At 41.8% G+C, this 14,226-nt stretch overlaps 1 protein-coding gene across 2 annotated transcripts in view; it reads left to right on the top strand.

Annotated features, from left to right (window-relative positions):
* The first annotated feature begins 346 nt into the window (after positions 1 to 346).
* Positions 347 to 14,226, top strand: part of Ehhadh (enoyl-CoA hydratase and 3-hydroxyacyl CoA dehydrogenase) — a 69,083-nt gene continuing 55,203 nt past the window's right edge. For both annotated transcript variants that reach the window (XM_059276830.1, XM_059276829.1), the window contains exons 1-9: positions 347 to 471; positions 1,136 to 1,160; positions 2,541 to 2,654; positions 5,478 to 5,548; positions 6,213 to 6,237; positions 7,615 to 7,728; positions 10,552 to 10,622; positions 11,287 to 11,311; positions 12,697 to 12,801. In XM_059276830.1, coding sequence (XP_059132813.1) covers positions 2,633 to 2,654; positions 5,478 to 5,548; positions 6,213 to 6,237; positions 7,615 to 7,728; positions 10,552 to 10,622; positions 11,287 to 11,311; positions 12,697 to 12,801 — 433 coding nt within the window. In that variant the 5' untranslated portion in view covers positions 347 to 471; positions 1,136 to 1,160; positions 2,541 to 2,632. The remainder of the gene's footprint in view (positions 472 to 1,135; positions 1,161 to 2,540; positions 2,655 to 5,477; positions 5,549 to 6,212; positions 6,238 to 7,614; positions 7,729 to 10,551; positions 10,623 to 11,286; positions 11,312 to 12,696; positions 12,802 to 14,226) is intronic.

Raw genomic sequence — 14,226 nt, 5'->3', positions numbered from 1 at the left:
GTAGCCAGGCAGGGTGACCAAACTAAGATTGCTGCAAAGAGCAAGGGCAAAGTCAGGAGTCCCAAGCGAGACCCAGAGGAAGCAAGATGAGAATGCTGTATGGAGAAAGGTACCAAGCCACGTGGCTGCCTATAGATAAGAATTATGGGTTAATAAAAGTGAAAGAGCAAGTTATTAATAAGCCTAAGCTACCAGCCAAGCATTTGTAAATAATATTAAGCCTCTGAGTCAATTATTTCAAAAACAACTGCTGAATATTTGGGTGTTGCTGATGGAATAAAAAAGTCTGATTACAATTAATCCCATGTACTAAGTCCATGCAGTTTTATCCACATCAATCAAAAATTCCCTGCAAATAATAATAAGTCCTGTGAGCTGAGAGTCGCTTTCTTTCCCCTAGTGTACCCTGAAACTTCTACCAGTGCCAGTTCACCACACAGCAATCAAAACCTACCAACGAAGACGGTGAAGGTAAGAGGCCTTCCCTTGCCTGAGGTAGAAAGGTTACCTCAGTGGTCCCCTTGTGTTTCAGTGGGTATCACATTTCATTCATTAAACTAATCTGAGTCATCACAGACATTAGAGAGTTTATTTAGGAAGAGGAGGGAATGGAACTGTACCAACTTGGTCTTGATCAAGACAGCACACATCACAATGTGGCACAACTTTGTGTCCTGCTTTATGAGTGATCCCATTAAGGTGGGTGCCTCTAGTTTACACCAGTCCTCATGGTTGAAAGATCCTCTGAACATCCTCAAGCTGGACACACTAAGCTTCCAACCATATACTCAAGTTCTTTGTAAACCATAGTCTAGAAACAGAAAATACATTAGTGAAACATAAAAGTTTTTATAGATGGTATGTGATACAGGTTTTGCAACCCTCTATAGGCCAGATAGGTTTACCTGATCTGCCACTGAATAAGAAAAAGTATGCCCACTACTAGTTTGTATCACAAAGGACAGAGTCCCAGATCTCTGTGACATCATCAAATAATGTACCCATTAATATAGTCTCTTTGTTACTGCTCTTCTCTGTCCTGATTTCAATCACTCGATGTTAAGGGAAAAAAAGCTTTGTAGACATTACTCAGCATGATCATGGCATTAAATATTTTCTTTCCTATTGATTGCAGGTGAAGTCTAAGAAACGCAGACGTGGTATGTATTATGGGATCACTTTCCTAAGACACACCTTAGGTGGGAATTGTGAAAACATTGGTTGTATTTTGTGTGATACACCACTGTGATGTGAGATACCGAACGATATGAGAATTGCTGTGTTAGATTTTTTTTTCTTAGTTTCTTTTAAAGGCAAGGGCCACACCAAGTAAGTAATCATGGATATGTCTATGGTCCTTGTGTTCAACAGTATTCCTTTGTTATTTGAGGGTATTGTACTTCAATTCTTGTTTAAATCTGTTTTTCCCCCAAAAGTAGGATGGCTTTTTCACAACCCAATTTCCAGTTACAGATATGTAAATTGAAAATCAGAATACAGGTAAACTACAAAAATGTATTCAAACCTCATCTGAGATATGCAGGGTCAGTTACATGCTTGTGTTCCTTCATAAATGAGTTAAGCAGAACTCAAGAGGTAGTGATGAGGCTCCTTAGCTGTGCATCTTAAGAGCCACTTCCTACCTCATCAAGGGCACAATAATCCCCTTGGAGAGCTCTGCCTTCTTACATCTGCCTGCAGTAAGGCAAATCGATAGGGATCCCAAACACTGCAATGACTGCTGTAGTGGTTAGAAGTCCTAGGAAGTGTCATTCAGCATGCAGCAGACAGTCACTGCTTTGAAAGGTAGAGAAGCACAGTGCTTCTTTTAAGATGACAGAGTCCCAAAATTAAATAAAGGACATGGGACAGTGGGATGGATATTTCTAAAATGGGTTTTGGATCTGGAGAGATGCATGAACAAATTGCACAACAGAAGCATGGGCCCAAAGAGGAGCACAATTTAAGGACAATGTGCACTGAGAACTGCAATCACCAACTGGAGGTTGATGTGTACTACCTCATTCTCTGAGAATACATTGCTTTTAGGGGCGGGGTGCAGGGACTCACAGTTTGTCCTTATCTATACTGGAACTACCTACTTATGTACCTACCATACTGGCCTAGAACTCACAGAGCTTCACCTTCTCTGCCTACAGAGAACTGTTATGAAAGTAGTGCACTCCATATCCAGTGGGAATACATCTTTAAATGTATTGATTGGGTACACTCTGCTCCATGTGTTTTTCCTCTCAGCGTTGGTCAGTCCCCGTAATTTGATGGTGTACTCATTAGGTACATGTATTCAGCAGGGAAACACAACACTGTCACACTGCCATGAACTTAGGACTTGCCTACACCTCCAATGCAGTGCATGCAGGAGTGTGCAGTGCACTCAGTGATCCTCCTGAAACACCACCGTGACTCTGATGACGGTGCCTGGAGAAAGGGCATGACATGGAGTGTACTAAAACAGACTGGTTTCCTCTATATTCTGCCATGAAACTGACATAACTATCTCTGCTGTAAATGCATTCTAGTTTCCAAAATTCAAAGGAGACTGCTTTGGAGAGGGAATGTTTCTTCAACGGATGTTGAAGTACCTCAAGTCCAGCGTGGCACTACTGCACATATGACACCAACTGAAGCAGAAGGTACTGTTGAAATGCATTAATCTCATTGGGTGACATCCGGTAGTTGTAAATCATTATTGCATGATAGGAGGGAAAGATGATGACCTTAGCATTAGTTTCCTATGTAGATAATGTTGACTTGTATAGTTCCTCAGTTGAAATTCAACCACACGATTTAAGAATGAAATGTAAATTCACCTTTTGCAAACATTGAGTAACAAGAAACAGAGGAAAGGTGAGCTCAATCTTGTCTCTGTCACTGTCCCTTCACCTGGTGTAGGCAGGAATAGGTGAGGCAACGTCTCTGTTACTTTCTCCCAGACACCTGCAGTGTGATGAACTGAATGTAAACAAGCTCAAGATTGACATGGTTATTGTCAAAACTGTCAAGAGTTAGCACAAAATTTCATACAGATAACAGCATTTCTGGTGTGACCAAAGGGGATTCGGTCCCTGGAGTAGTGTGTCACACCCTGTGCTTATGGGAAAGAACAGAGACAAGGTCATGGAAGGAGGTTTCTGTGTTCTTCCTTTTCAAAGGCATCATGGTAGTCTTGTCAGGTATAATATTCTTGCGTTCATCTCTGTCATTTGAAGGCAATCTTTCAACACTTAGTGCTCATCAGCATTTATCACTACCAAGTGTCCAAGCCTGTCACTGTGCTTAGTAGCTCTCCATGGAATTTGTGCATAAGGTACTTTCCCTGTTTGTGTGATGAAATACTATGACCCAAACATGCCAAAGGAGAAGTGCTTGTCTTCCTATGATACCATGAGTATGGTGTGCGTATTTGCTGAGCAACCATAGATACAGGAGCCTGAGGGCAACAGAAATAGAGAAAAGGAGTGTTTCTTTATGTTCAGCTCACCTTCTCCTTCTATAGTCATGGATCAGTCCCAGGAATAATGCACTAACAGCTGATCCATTTGCTACCTCAGTTAACCTTGTCAAGATAATGCCATGCAGGCATCACCAGAGCCCTGACCTTATCAGTTGACTACTGATATTTGCCATCACAATGCCCACAAACAGTGGTGATCAGTTTGGGGTTTCAATCTATGATAAAGGCAGTCTCTGGTGAGGGACAACCTGTGCCTGGGCATTCAAATATACATTTGAAGCACTTACAAAATGGTCTTGGTGATAAAGAATGAGCAGATCCTGTTCCTGGCTCCCTTGGGACATTGGTAGTAGTGCCTGCTAGGTCCTCTGTGGACTATTTAGTCACTCCGTGTAGGACATCGCAGACTGCTAAGTAGTTAGCAGGTTTCTCTAGCAACACTAGCCTCCTTCTTACCTTAGCAATGTCCTGAAAGTAGAAGCCTCATGTGTGCTGTTAGCTCTAAGCAGTCTATGCTCCTTAACTTATCTGGCATTCTGTGTAATTTGAGTCAAGGAGGGTTATAGGGTGATGTCCTTCTTTGATCCTTTAAATTAATGGATGACATAGGGAGAAAGGATCTGCCCTCTGGGTGATCTTTGATGCTTTTAGAGACACCCTTGCCTCAGCCTCCAATATGCAGAGACTGAGTTTGTGAGTTTCCCTAAAATACTGCCCATGTTCCTCAGAATAAAGTGTATGGAGAGGAGAGGATCAGCTCTCTATGCACCATAATGTGTGTCTGTTCCTTACGCTGTCAGTACTCGAGTCTCTCACTTTGGCATGGGCTGACTTGTCTCTTCTTTCCTGCAGACATGAGCTTATGCTCTAAGGAGTCTCTCTTCTCTAAGTGGCTTCCCTGTAACTTCTTCAGTAGGCTCACCGCCCAGGCTTATCAGAACTATGTCTGCTCCTCTAGGATTCTCTCATTCTGCAGATTATTTTTGCTCTCTCTCATAGACTATAACTGTAGATTCAGTGTATAGTGCCTGCTTCTGAGCTGTGTGTGACAGAGAAACAGGATTCCTCTTCTAGTCCCTACCTTTCTGCCTCTCTTCTTATGATCTCCTGCCCCTATCCTTCCCCAGCCACTTCTCTTTCATAATTGCCACAGAAGCTTACGTGGTTCCTTCTTTGTGTTACCTTATTGTGGGTTCTCTGTACAGCAACACATCGTCCATGCAATGGGTCCTAAGTCCCAGACATGTCCTTGTTCTCAGTCCCGGGTGTTCTAGGTCTTTCTGTAATCACTAAATGTCAGTTTCTCACAAAGCTCATGAGACTGAAAAGTTCCTTGGCAGAGATTAGAAAAGAACTCTTTTAAGAAAAAAATGCCTGGAAAGGCAGTTGAGTCTCTAGTAAAGGTGGGGATTAGACCTGTACTACATGTACATAGGTAAAATTCTGCAGGTGGCCACCTGAAGCTGAAGAGAGTAGCCATTGCCCTACACTGAAAATCATCTCAGGGGCTGATTGTACTCTGTGGTTTTTATCGTAAGATTTGTTTTAGGGGGCCAGTGAGAACTTAGCAGTAAAGGCACTTGCTGTAAAGACTGAGATAAATACTTTGAGCCTGGAACCTACATGGTTGACTGAGAGAACTAGGTACAGAGGTTCACATCTGCTAGAGCACTGCCAGCTGTTGAGCCTCCCAAACAGAATAAGTATAAAAAGAAAATTTTGAATGATTCATTTCATCTTTACACCATATAATAGATTCTTTTATACTGCTTTAGATTACAATTCCCTGCAAACAAAAAAAAAATCTGCTCCTCATTTCTCTCCAGAGCTACTCTCTGCCTTTATTTGTCTTCCTGGAAGACAGTCCTGCAACAACCCAACCATATTGTTCATTAGTTTTAGTAAGATGTACCAAGTCCATTTGCTTTTACTCACATCAAGCAAAGATCCCCTGTAAATAATACTAAGTCCTGTGAGCTGAGAGTCGCTTTCTTTCCCCTAGTGTACCCTGAAACTTCTACCAGTGCCAATTCACCACACAGCAATCAAAACCTACCAACGAGGACGGTGAAGGTAAGAGGCCTTCCCTTGCCTGAGGTAGAAAGGTTACCTCAGTGGTCCCCTTGTGTTTCATTGGGTATCTCATTTCATTCATTAAACTGATCTGAGTCATCACGGACATTAGAGAGTTTATTTAGGAAGAGGAGGGAATGGAACTGTACCAACTTGGTCTTGATCAAGACAGCACACATCACAATGTGGCACAACTTTGTGTCCTGCTTTATGAGTGATCCCATCAAGGTGGGTGCCTCTAGTTTACACCAGTCCTCATGGTTGAAAGATCCTCTGAACATCCTCAAGCTGGACACACTAAGCTTCCAACCATATACTCAAGTTCTTTGTAAACCATAGTCTAGAAACAGAAAATACCTTAGTGAAACATAAAAGTTTTTATAGATGGTATGTGATACAGGTTTTGCTATCCTCTATAGGCCAGATAGGTTTACCTGATCTGCCATTGAATAAGAAAAAATATGCCCACTACTAGTTTGTATCACAAAGGACAGAGTCCCAGATCTCTGTGACATCATCAAATAATGTACCCATTAATATAGTCTCTTTGTTACTGCTCTTCTCTGTCCTGATTTCAATCACCTGATGTTAAGGGAAAAAAGGCTTTGTAGACATTACTCAGCATGATCATGGCATTAAATATTTTCTTTCCTATTGATTGCAGGCGACATCTAAAAAGCCCAGATGTGGTATGTATTATGGGATCACTTTCCTAAGACACACCTTAGGTGGGAATTGTGAAAACATTGGTTGTATTTTGTGTGATACACCACTGTGATGTGAGATACCGAACGATATGAGAATTGCTGTGTTAGATTTTTTTTTCTTAGTTTCTTTTAAAGGCAAGGGCCACACCAAGTAAGTAATCATGGATATGTCTATGGTCCTTGTGTTCAACAGTAATCCTTTGTTATTTGAGGGTATTGTACTTCAATTCTTGTTTAAATCTGTTTTTCCCCCAAAAGTAGGATGGCTTTTTCACAACCCAATTTCCAGTTACAGATACGTAAATTGAAAATCAGAATACAGGTAAACTACAAAAATGTGTTGAAACCTCATCTCAGATATGCAGGGTCAGTTACATGCTTGTGTTCCTTCATAAACGAGTTAAGCAGAACTCAAGAGGTAGTGATGAGGCTCCTTAGCTGTGCATCTTAAGAGCCACTTCCTACCTCATCAAGGGCACAATAATCCCCTTGGAGAGGTCTGCCTTCTTACATCTGCCTGCAGTAAGGCCAATAAATAGGCATCCCAAACACTGCAATGACTGCTGTAGTGGTTAGAAGTCCTAGGAAGTGTCATTCAGCATGCAGCAGACAGTCACTGCTTTGAAAGGTAGAGAAGCACAGTGCTTCTTTTAAGATGACAGAGTCCCAAAATTAAATAAAGGACATGGGACAGTGGGATGGATATTCTAAAATGGGTTTTGGATCTGGAGAGAAGCATGAACAAATTGGACAACAGAAGCATGGGCCCAAAGAGGAGCACAATTTAAGGACAATATGCACTGAGAACTCCAATCACCAACTGGAGGCTAATGTGTAATTCCTCATTCTCTGAGAATACATTGCTTTTGGGGGCGGAGTGAAGGGACTCACTGTTTGTCTTTATCTATACTGGAACTACCTACTTATGTATCATACTGGCCTAGAACTTACAGAGCTTCACCTCCTCTGCCTACAGAGAACTGTTATGAAAGTAGTGCACTCCATATCCAGTGGGAATACATCTTTAAATGTATTGGTTGGGTACACTCTGCTCCATGTGTTTTTCCTCTCAGGGTTGGTCAGGCCCCATGATTTGAAGGTAAGCACTCATTAGGTACATGTATTCAGCAGGGAAACACAACACTGTCACACTGCCATGAACTTAGGACTTGCCTACACCACCAATGCAGTGCATGGAGGAGTGTGCAGTGCACTCAGTGATCCTCCTGAAATATCACGGTGACTCTGATGACGGTGCCTGGAGAAAGGGCATGACATGGAGTGTACTAAAACAGACTGGTTTCCTCTATATTCTGCCATGAAACTGACATAACTGTCTCTGCTGTTAATGCATTCTAGTTTCCAAAATTCAAAGGAGATTATTTAGGAGAACCACTATTTCTCCAATGGATGTTGAAGTACCTCAAGTCCAGCGTGGCACAGCTGTAGCTATAGAACTGAGTGAAACAGAAGGTACTGTTGAAATGCATTAATCTCATTGGGTGACATACGGTAGTTGTAAGTCATTATTGTATGATAGGAGGGAAAGATGATGACCTTAGCATTACTTTCCTATGTAGATAATGTTGACTTGTATAGTTCCTCAGTTGAAATTCAACCACACGATTTAAGAATGAAATGTAAATTCACCTTTTGCAAACATTGAGTAACAAGAAACAGAGGAAAGGTGAGCTCAATCTTGTCTCTGTCACCGTCCCTTCACCTGGTGTAGGCAGGAATAGGTGAGGCAACATCTCTGTTACTTTCTCCCAGACACCTGCAGTGTTTACTGAATGTAAACAAGCTCAAGATTGACATGGTTATTGTCAAAACTGTCAAGAGTTAGCACAAAATTTCATACAGATAACAGCATTTCTGGTGTGACCAAAGGGGATTCGGTCCCTGGAGTAGTGTGTCACACCCTGTGCTTATGGGAAAGAACAGAGACAAGGTCATGGAAGGAGGTTTCTGTGTTCTTCCTTTTCAAAGGCATCATGGTAGTCTTGTCAGGTATAATATTCTTGCGTTCATCTCTGTCATTTGAAGGCAATCTTTCAACACTTAGTGCTCATCAGCATTTATCATTACCAAGTGTCCAAGCCTGTCACTGTGCTTAGTAGCTCTCCATGGAATTTGTGCATAAGGTACTTTCCCTGTTTGTGTGATGAAATACTATGACCCAAACATGCCCAAGGAGGAGTGCTTGTCTTCCCATGATACCATGAGTATGGTGTGCATATTTGCTGAGCAACCATAGATACAGGAGCCTGAGGGCAACAGAAATAGAGAAAAGGAGTGTTTCTTTATGCTCAGCTCACCTTCTCCTTCTACAGTCATGGATCTCAGTCCCAGGAATAATGCACTAACAGCTGAACCATTTGCTACCTCAGTTAACCTTGTCAAGATAATGCCATGCAGGCATCACCAGAGCCCTGACCTTATCAGTTGACTACTGATATTTGCCATCACAATGCCCACAAACAGTGGTGATCAGCTTGGGGTTTCAATCTATGATAAAGGCAGTCTCTGGTGAGGGACAACCTGTGCCTGGGCATTCAAATATACATTTGAAGCACTTACAAAATGGTCTTGGTGATAAAGAATGAGCAGATCCTGTTCCTGGCTCCCTTAGGACATTGGTAGTAGTGCCTGCTAGGTCCTCTGTGGACTATTTAGTCACTCCGTGTAGGACATCGCAGACTGCTAAGTAGTTAGCATGTTTCTCTAGCAACACTAGCCTCCTTCTTACCTTAGCAATGTCCTGAAAGTAGAACCCTCATGTGTGCTGTTAGCTCTAAGCAGTCTATGCTCCTTAACTTATCTGGCATTCTGTGTAATTTGAGTCAAGGAGGGTTATAGGGTGATGTCCTTCTTTGATCCTTTAAATTAATGGATGACATAGGGAGAAAGGATCTGCCCTCTGGGTGATCTTTGATGCTTTTAGAGGCACCCTTGCCTCAGCCTCCAATATGCAGAGACTGAGTTTGTGAGTTTCCCTAAAATACTGCCCATGTTCCTCAGAATAAAGTGTATGGAGAGGAGAGGATCAGCTTTCTATGCACCATAATGTGTGTCTGTTCCTTACGCTGTCAGTACTCGAGTCTCTCACTTTGGCATGGGCTGACTTGTCTCTTCTTTCCTGCAGACATGAGCTTATGCTCTAAGGAGTCTCTCTTCTCTAAGTGGCTTCCCTGTCACTTCTTCAGTAGGCTCACCGCCCAGGCTTATCAGAACTATGTCTGCTCCTCTAGGATTCTCTCATTCTGCAGATTATTTTTGCTCTCTCTCATAGACTATAACTGTAGATTCAGTGTATAGTGCCTGCTTCTGAGCTGTGTGTGACAGAGAAACAGGATTCCTCTTCTAGTCCCTACCTTTCTGTCTCTCTTCTTATGATCTCCTGCCCCTATCCTTCCCCAGCCACTTCTCTTTCATAATTGCCACAGAAGCTTACGTGGTTCCTTCTTTGTGTTACCTTATTGTGGGTTCTCTGTACAGCAACACATCGTCCATGCAATGGGTCCTAAGTCCCAGACATGTCCTTATTCTCAGTCCCGGGTGTTCTAGGTCTTTCTGTAATCACTAAATTTCAGTTTCTCACAAAGCTCATGAGACAGAAAAGTTCCTTGGCAGAGATTAGAAAAGAACCTTTTTAAGAAAAAAATGCCTGGAAAGGCAGTTGTGTCTCTAGTAAAGGTGTGGATCAGATCTGTACTACATGTACATAGGTAAAAGTCTGCAGGTGGCCACCTGAAGCTGAAGAGTGTAGCCATTGCCCTACACTGAAAATCATCTCAGGGGCTGATTGTACTCTGTGGTTTTTTATCGTAAGATTTGTTTTAGGGGGCCAGTGAGAACTTAGCAGTAAAGGCACTTGCTGTAAAGACTGAGATAAATACTTTGAGCCTGGAACCTACATGGTTGACTGAGAGAACTAGGTACAGAGGTTCACATCTGCTAGAGCACTGCCAGCTGTTGAGCCTCCCAAACAGAATAAGTATAAAAAGAAAATTTTGAATGATTCATTTCATCTTTACACCATATAATAGATTCTTTTATACTGCTTTAGATTACAATTCCCTGCAAACAAAAAAAAAATCTGCTCCTCATTTCTCTCCAGAGCTACTCTCTGCCTTTATTTGTCTTCCTGGAAGACAGTCCTGCAACAACCCAACCATATTGTTCATTAGTTTTAGTAAGATGTACCAAGTCCATTTGCTTTTACTCACATCAAGCAAAGATCCCCTGTAAATAATACTAAGTCCTGTGAGCTGAGAGTCGCTTTCTTTCCCCTAGTATATCCTGAAACTTCTACCAGTGCCAAATCACCACGCATGAAACAAAAACTACCAAAGCGGCTGGTGAAGGTAAGAGGTCTTCCCTTGCCTGAGGTAGAAAGGTTACCTCAGTGGTCCCCTTGTGTTTCAGTGGGTATCACATTTCATTCATTAAATTGATCTGAGTCATCACGGACATTAGAGAGTTTATTTAGGAAGAGGAGGGAATGGAACTGTACCAACTTGGTCTTGATCAAGACAGCACACATCACAATGTGGCACAACTTTGTGTCCTGCTTTATGAGTGATCCCATCAAGGTGGGTGCCTCTAGTTTACACCAGTCCTCATGGTTGAAAGATCCTCTGAACATCCTCAAGCTGGACACACTAAGCTTCCAACTATATACTCAAGTTCTTTGTAAACCATAGTCTAGAAACAGAAAATACCTTAGTGAAACATAAAAGTTTTTATAGATGGTATGTGATACAGGTTTTGCAACCCTCTATAGGCCAGATAGGTTTACCTGATCTGCCACTGAATAAGAAAAAGTATGCCCACTACTAGTTTGTATCACAAAGGACAGAGTCCCAGATCTCTGTGACATCATCGAATAATGTACCCATTAATATAGTCTCTTTGTTACTGCTCTTCTCTGTCCTGATTTCAATCACTCGATGTTAAGGTGAAAAAGGCTTTGTAGACATTACTCAGCATGATCATGGCATTAAATATTTTCTTTCCTATTGATTGCAGATGATGACTAAGAAAAACAGACGTGGTATGTATTATAAGATCACTTTCCTAAGACACACCTTAGGTGGGAATTGTGAAAACATTGGTTGTATTTTGTGTGATACACCACTGTGATGTGAGATACCGAACGATATGAGAATTGCTGTGTTAGATTTTTTTCTTAGTTTCTTTTAAAGGCAAGGGCCACACCAAGTAAGTAATCATGGATATATCTATGGTCCTTGTGTTCAACAGTAATCCTTTGTTATTTGAGGGTATTGTACTTCAATTCTTGTTTAAATCTGTTTTTCCCCCAAAAGTAGGATGGCTTTTTCACAACCCAATTTCCAGTTACAGATATGTAAATTGAAAATCAGAATACAGGTAAACTACAAAAATGTGTTGAAACCTCATCTCAGATATGCAGGGTCAGTTACATGCTTGTGTTCCTTCATAAATGAGTTAAGCAGAACTCAAGAGGTAGTGATGAGGCTCCTTAGCTGTGCATCTTAAGAGCCACTTCCTACCTCATCAAGGGCACAATAATCCCCTTGGAGAGCTCTGCCTTCTTACATCTGCCTGCAGTAAGGCAAATCGATAGGGATCCCAAACACTGCAATGACTGCTGTAGTGGTTAGAAGTCCTAGGAAGTGTCATTCAGCATGCAGCAGACAGTCACTGCTTTGAAAGGTAGAGAAGCACTGTGCTTCATTTAAGATGACAGAGTCTGACAGAGTCCCAAAATTAAATAAAGGACATGGGAGAGTGGGATGGATATTTCTAAAATGGGTTTTGGATCTGGAGAGATGCATGAACAAATTAGACAATAGAAGCATGGGCCCAAAGAGGAACACAATTTAAGGACAATGTGCACTGAGAACTGCAATCACCAACTGGAGGTTGATGTGTACTACCTCATTCTCTGAGAATACATTGCTTTTGGGGGCGGAGTGCAGGGACTCACAGTTTGTCCTTATCTATACTGGAACTACCTACTTATGTACCATACTGGCCTAGAACTACAGAGCTTCACCTTCTCTGCCTACAGAGAACTGTTATGAAAGTAGTGCACTCCATATCCAGTGGGAATACATCTTTAAATGTATTGGTTGGGTACACTCTGCTCCATGTGTTTTTCCTCTCAGGGTTGGTCAGTCCCCATGATTTGAAGGTGAGCACTCATTAGGTACATGTATTCAGCAGGGAAACACAACACTGTCACACTGCCATGAACTTAGGACTTGCCTACACCTCCAATGCAGTGCATGCAGGAGTGTGCAGTGCACTCAGTGATCCTCCTGAAACACCACCGTGACTCTGATGACGGTGCCTGGAGAAAGGGCATGACATGGAGTGTACTAAAACAGACTGGTTTCCTCTATATTCTGCCATGAAACTGACATAACTGTCTCTGCTGTTAATGCATTCTAGTTTCCAAATTTAAAAGGAAACTCTTTAGGAGAGGCAATGCTTTTCCAAAGGATGTTGAAGTGCCTCAAGTCCAGCGTGGCACTTTACCACCAACTGAAGCTGAAGGTACTGTTGAAATGTATTAATCTCATTGGGTGACATATGGTAGTTGTAAATCATTATTGTATGATAGGAGGGAAAGATGATGACCTTAGCATTACTTTCCTATGTATATAATGTTGACTTGTATAGTTCCTCAGTTGAAATTCAACCACACGATTTAAGAGTGAAATGTAAATTCACCTTTTGCAAACATTGAGTAACAAGAAACAGAGGAAAGGTGAGCTCAATCTTGTCTCTGTCACCGTCCCTTCACCTGGTGTAGGCAGGAATAGGTGAGGCAACGTCTCTGTTACTTTCTCCCAGACACCTGCAGTGTGATGAACTGAATGTAAACAAGCTCAAGATTGACATGGTTATTGTCAAAACTGTCAAGAGTTAGCACAAAATTTCATACAGATAACAGCATTTCTGGTGTGACCAAAGGGGATTCGGTCCCTGGAGTAGTGTGTCACACCCTGTGCTTATGGGAAAGAACAGAGACAATGTCATGGAATGAGGTTTCTGTGTTTTTCCTTTTCAAAGGCATCATGGTAGTCTTGTCAGGTATAATATTCTTGCGTTCATCTCTGTCATTTGAAGGCAATCTTTCAACACTTAGTGCTCATCAGCATTTATCACTACCAAGTGTCCAAGCCTGTCACTGTGCTTAGTAGTTCTCCATGGAATTTGTGCATAAGGTACTTTCCCTGTTTGTGTGATGAAATACTATGACCCAAACATGCCCAAGGAGGAGTGCTTGTCTTCCCATGATACCATGAGTATGGTGTGCATATTTGCTGAGCAACCATAGATACAGGAGCCTGAGAGCAACAGAAATAGAGAAAAGGAGTGTTTCTTTATGCTCAGCTCACCTTCTCCTTCTATAGTCATGGATCTCAGTCCCAGGAATAATGCACTAACAGCTGATCCATTTGCTACCTCAGTTAACCTTGTCAAGATAATGCCATACAGGCATCCTCTGGGATCTGGACTCTATGAAGTTGACTACTGATGTTAAAATGACTGGTACATTCATTTTAGGGTTTTAACCTATGGTAAAGCCAATCTCTCTGGTGTGGACAACCTTCTCCTTTGCATTCAAATGTACATATAAATAAAGGGCCTACAAAGTGGTTCTGGTGATGCAGTTCCTGTCCCTGGTTTCCTTGGGACATTTGTAGTAGTACCTCTTTGTTCATTTCTTGACCATTTTGTCTCTCTTTAAAGGACATCCGCAGGGCAAACTTCTAGATAGCTGGTAGGGTTCTCTAGTCTGGCTTCCTTGCAGCACTAGCAATGTCCTGACAATTAAGGATATAATGTATGGCTTTATATTTTTTTAATCTGTGTTCCTCATATTGGCATGCATGTTAGATGTTTGAGTCAAGGAAGGTTAAAGCCTGATGTTTATTTTGGATCCTTTGACTTAATGGATGAGAAAGTGTCTGC

This window comes from Peromyscus eremicus, chromosome 12 (assembly GCF_949786415.1).
Source record: "Peromyscus eremicus chromosome 12, PerEre_H2_v1, whole genome shotgun sequence".
In the NCBI taxonomy this organism is placed as follows: Eukaryota; Metazoa; Chordata; class Mammalia; order Rodentia; family Cricetidae; genus Peromyscus; species Peromyscus eremicus.
The sequence above is the reverse complement of the archived record's forward strand: the minus strand, read 5'-3'. Positions and strand labels throughout refer to the sequence as shown.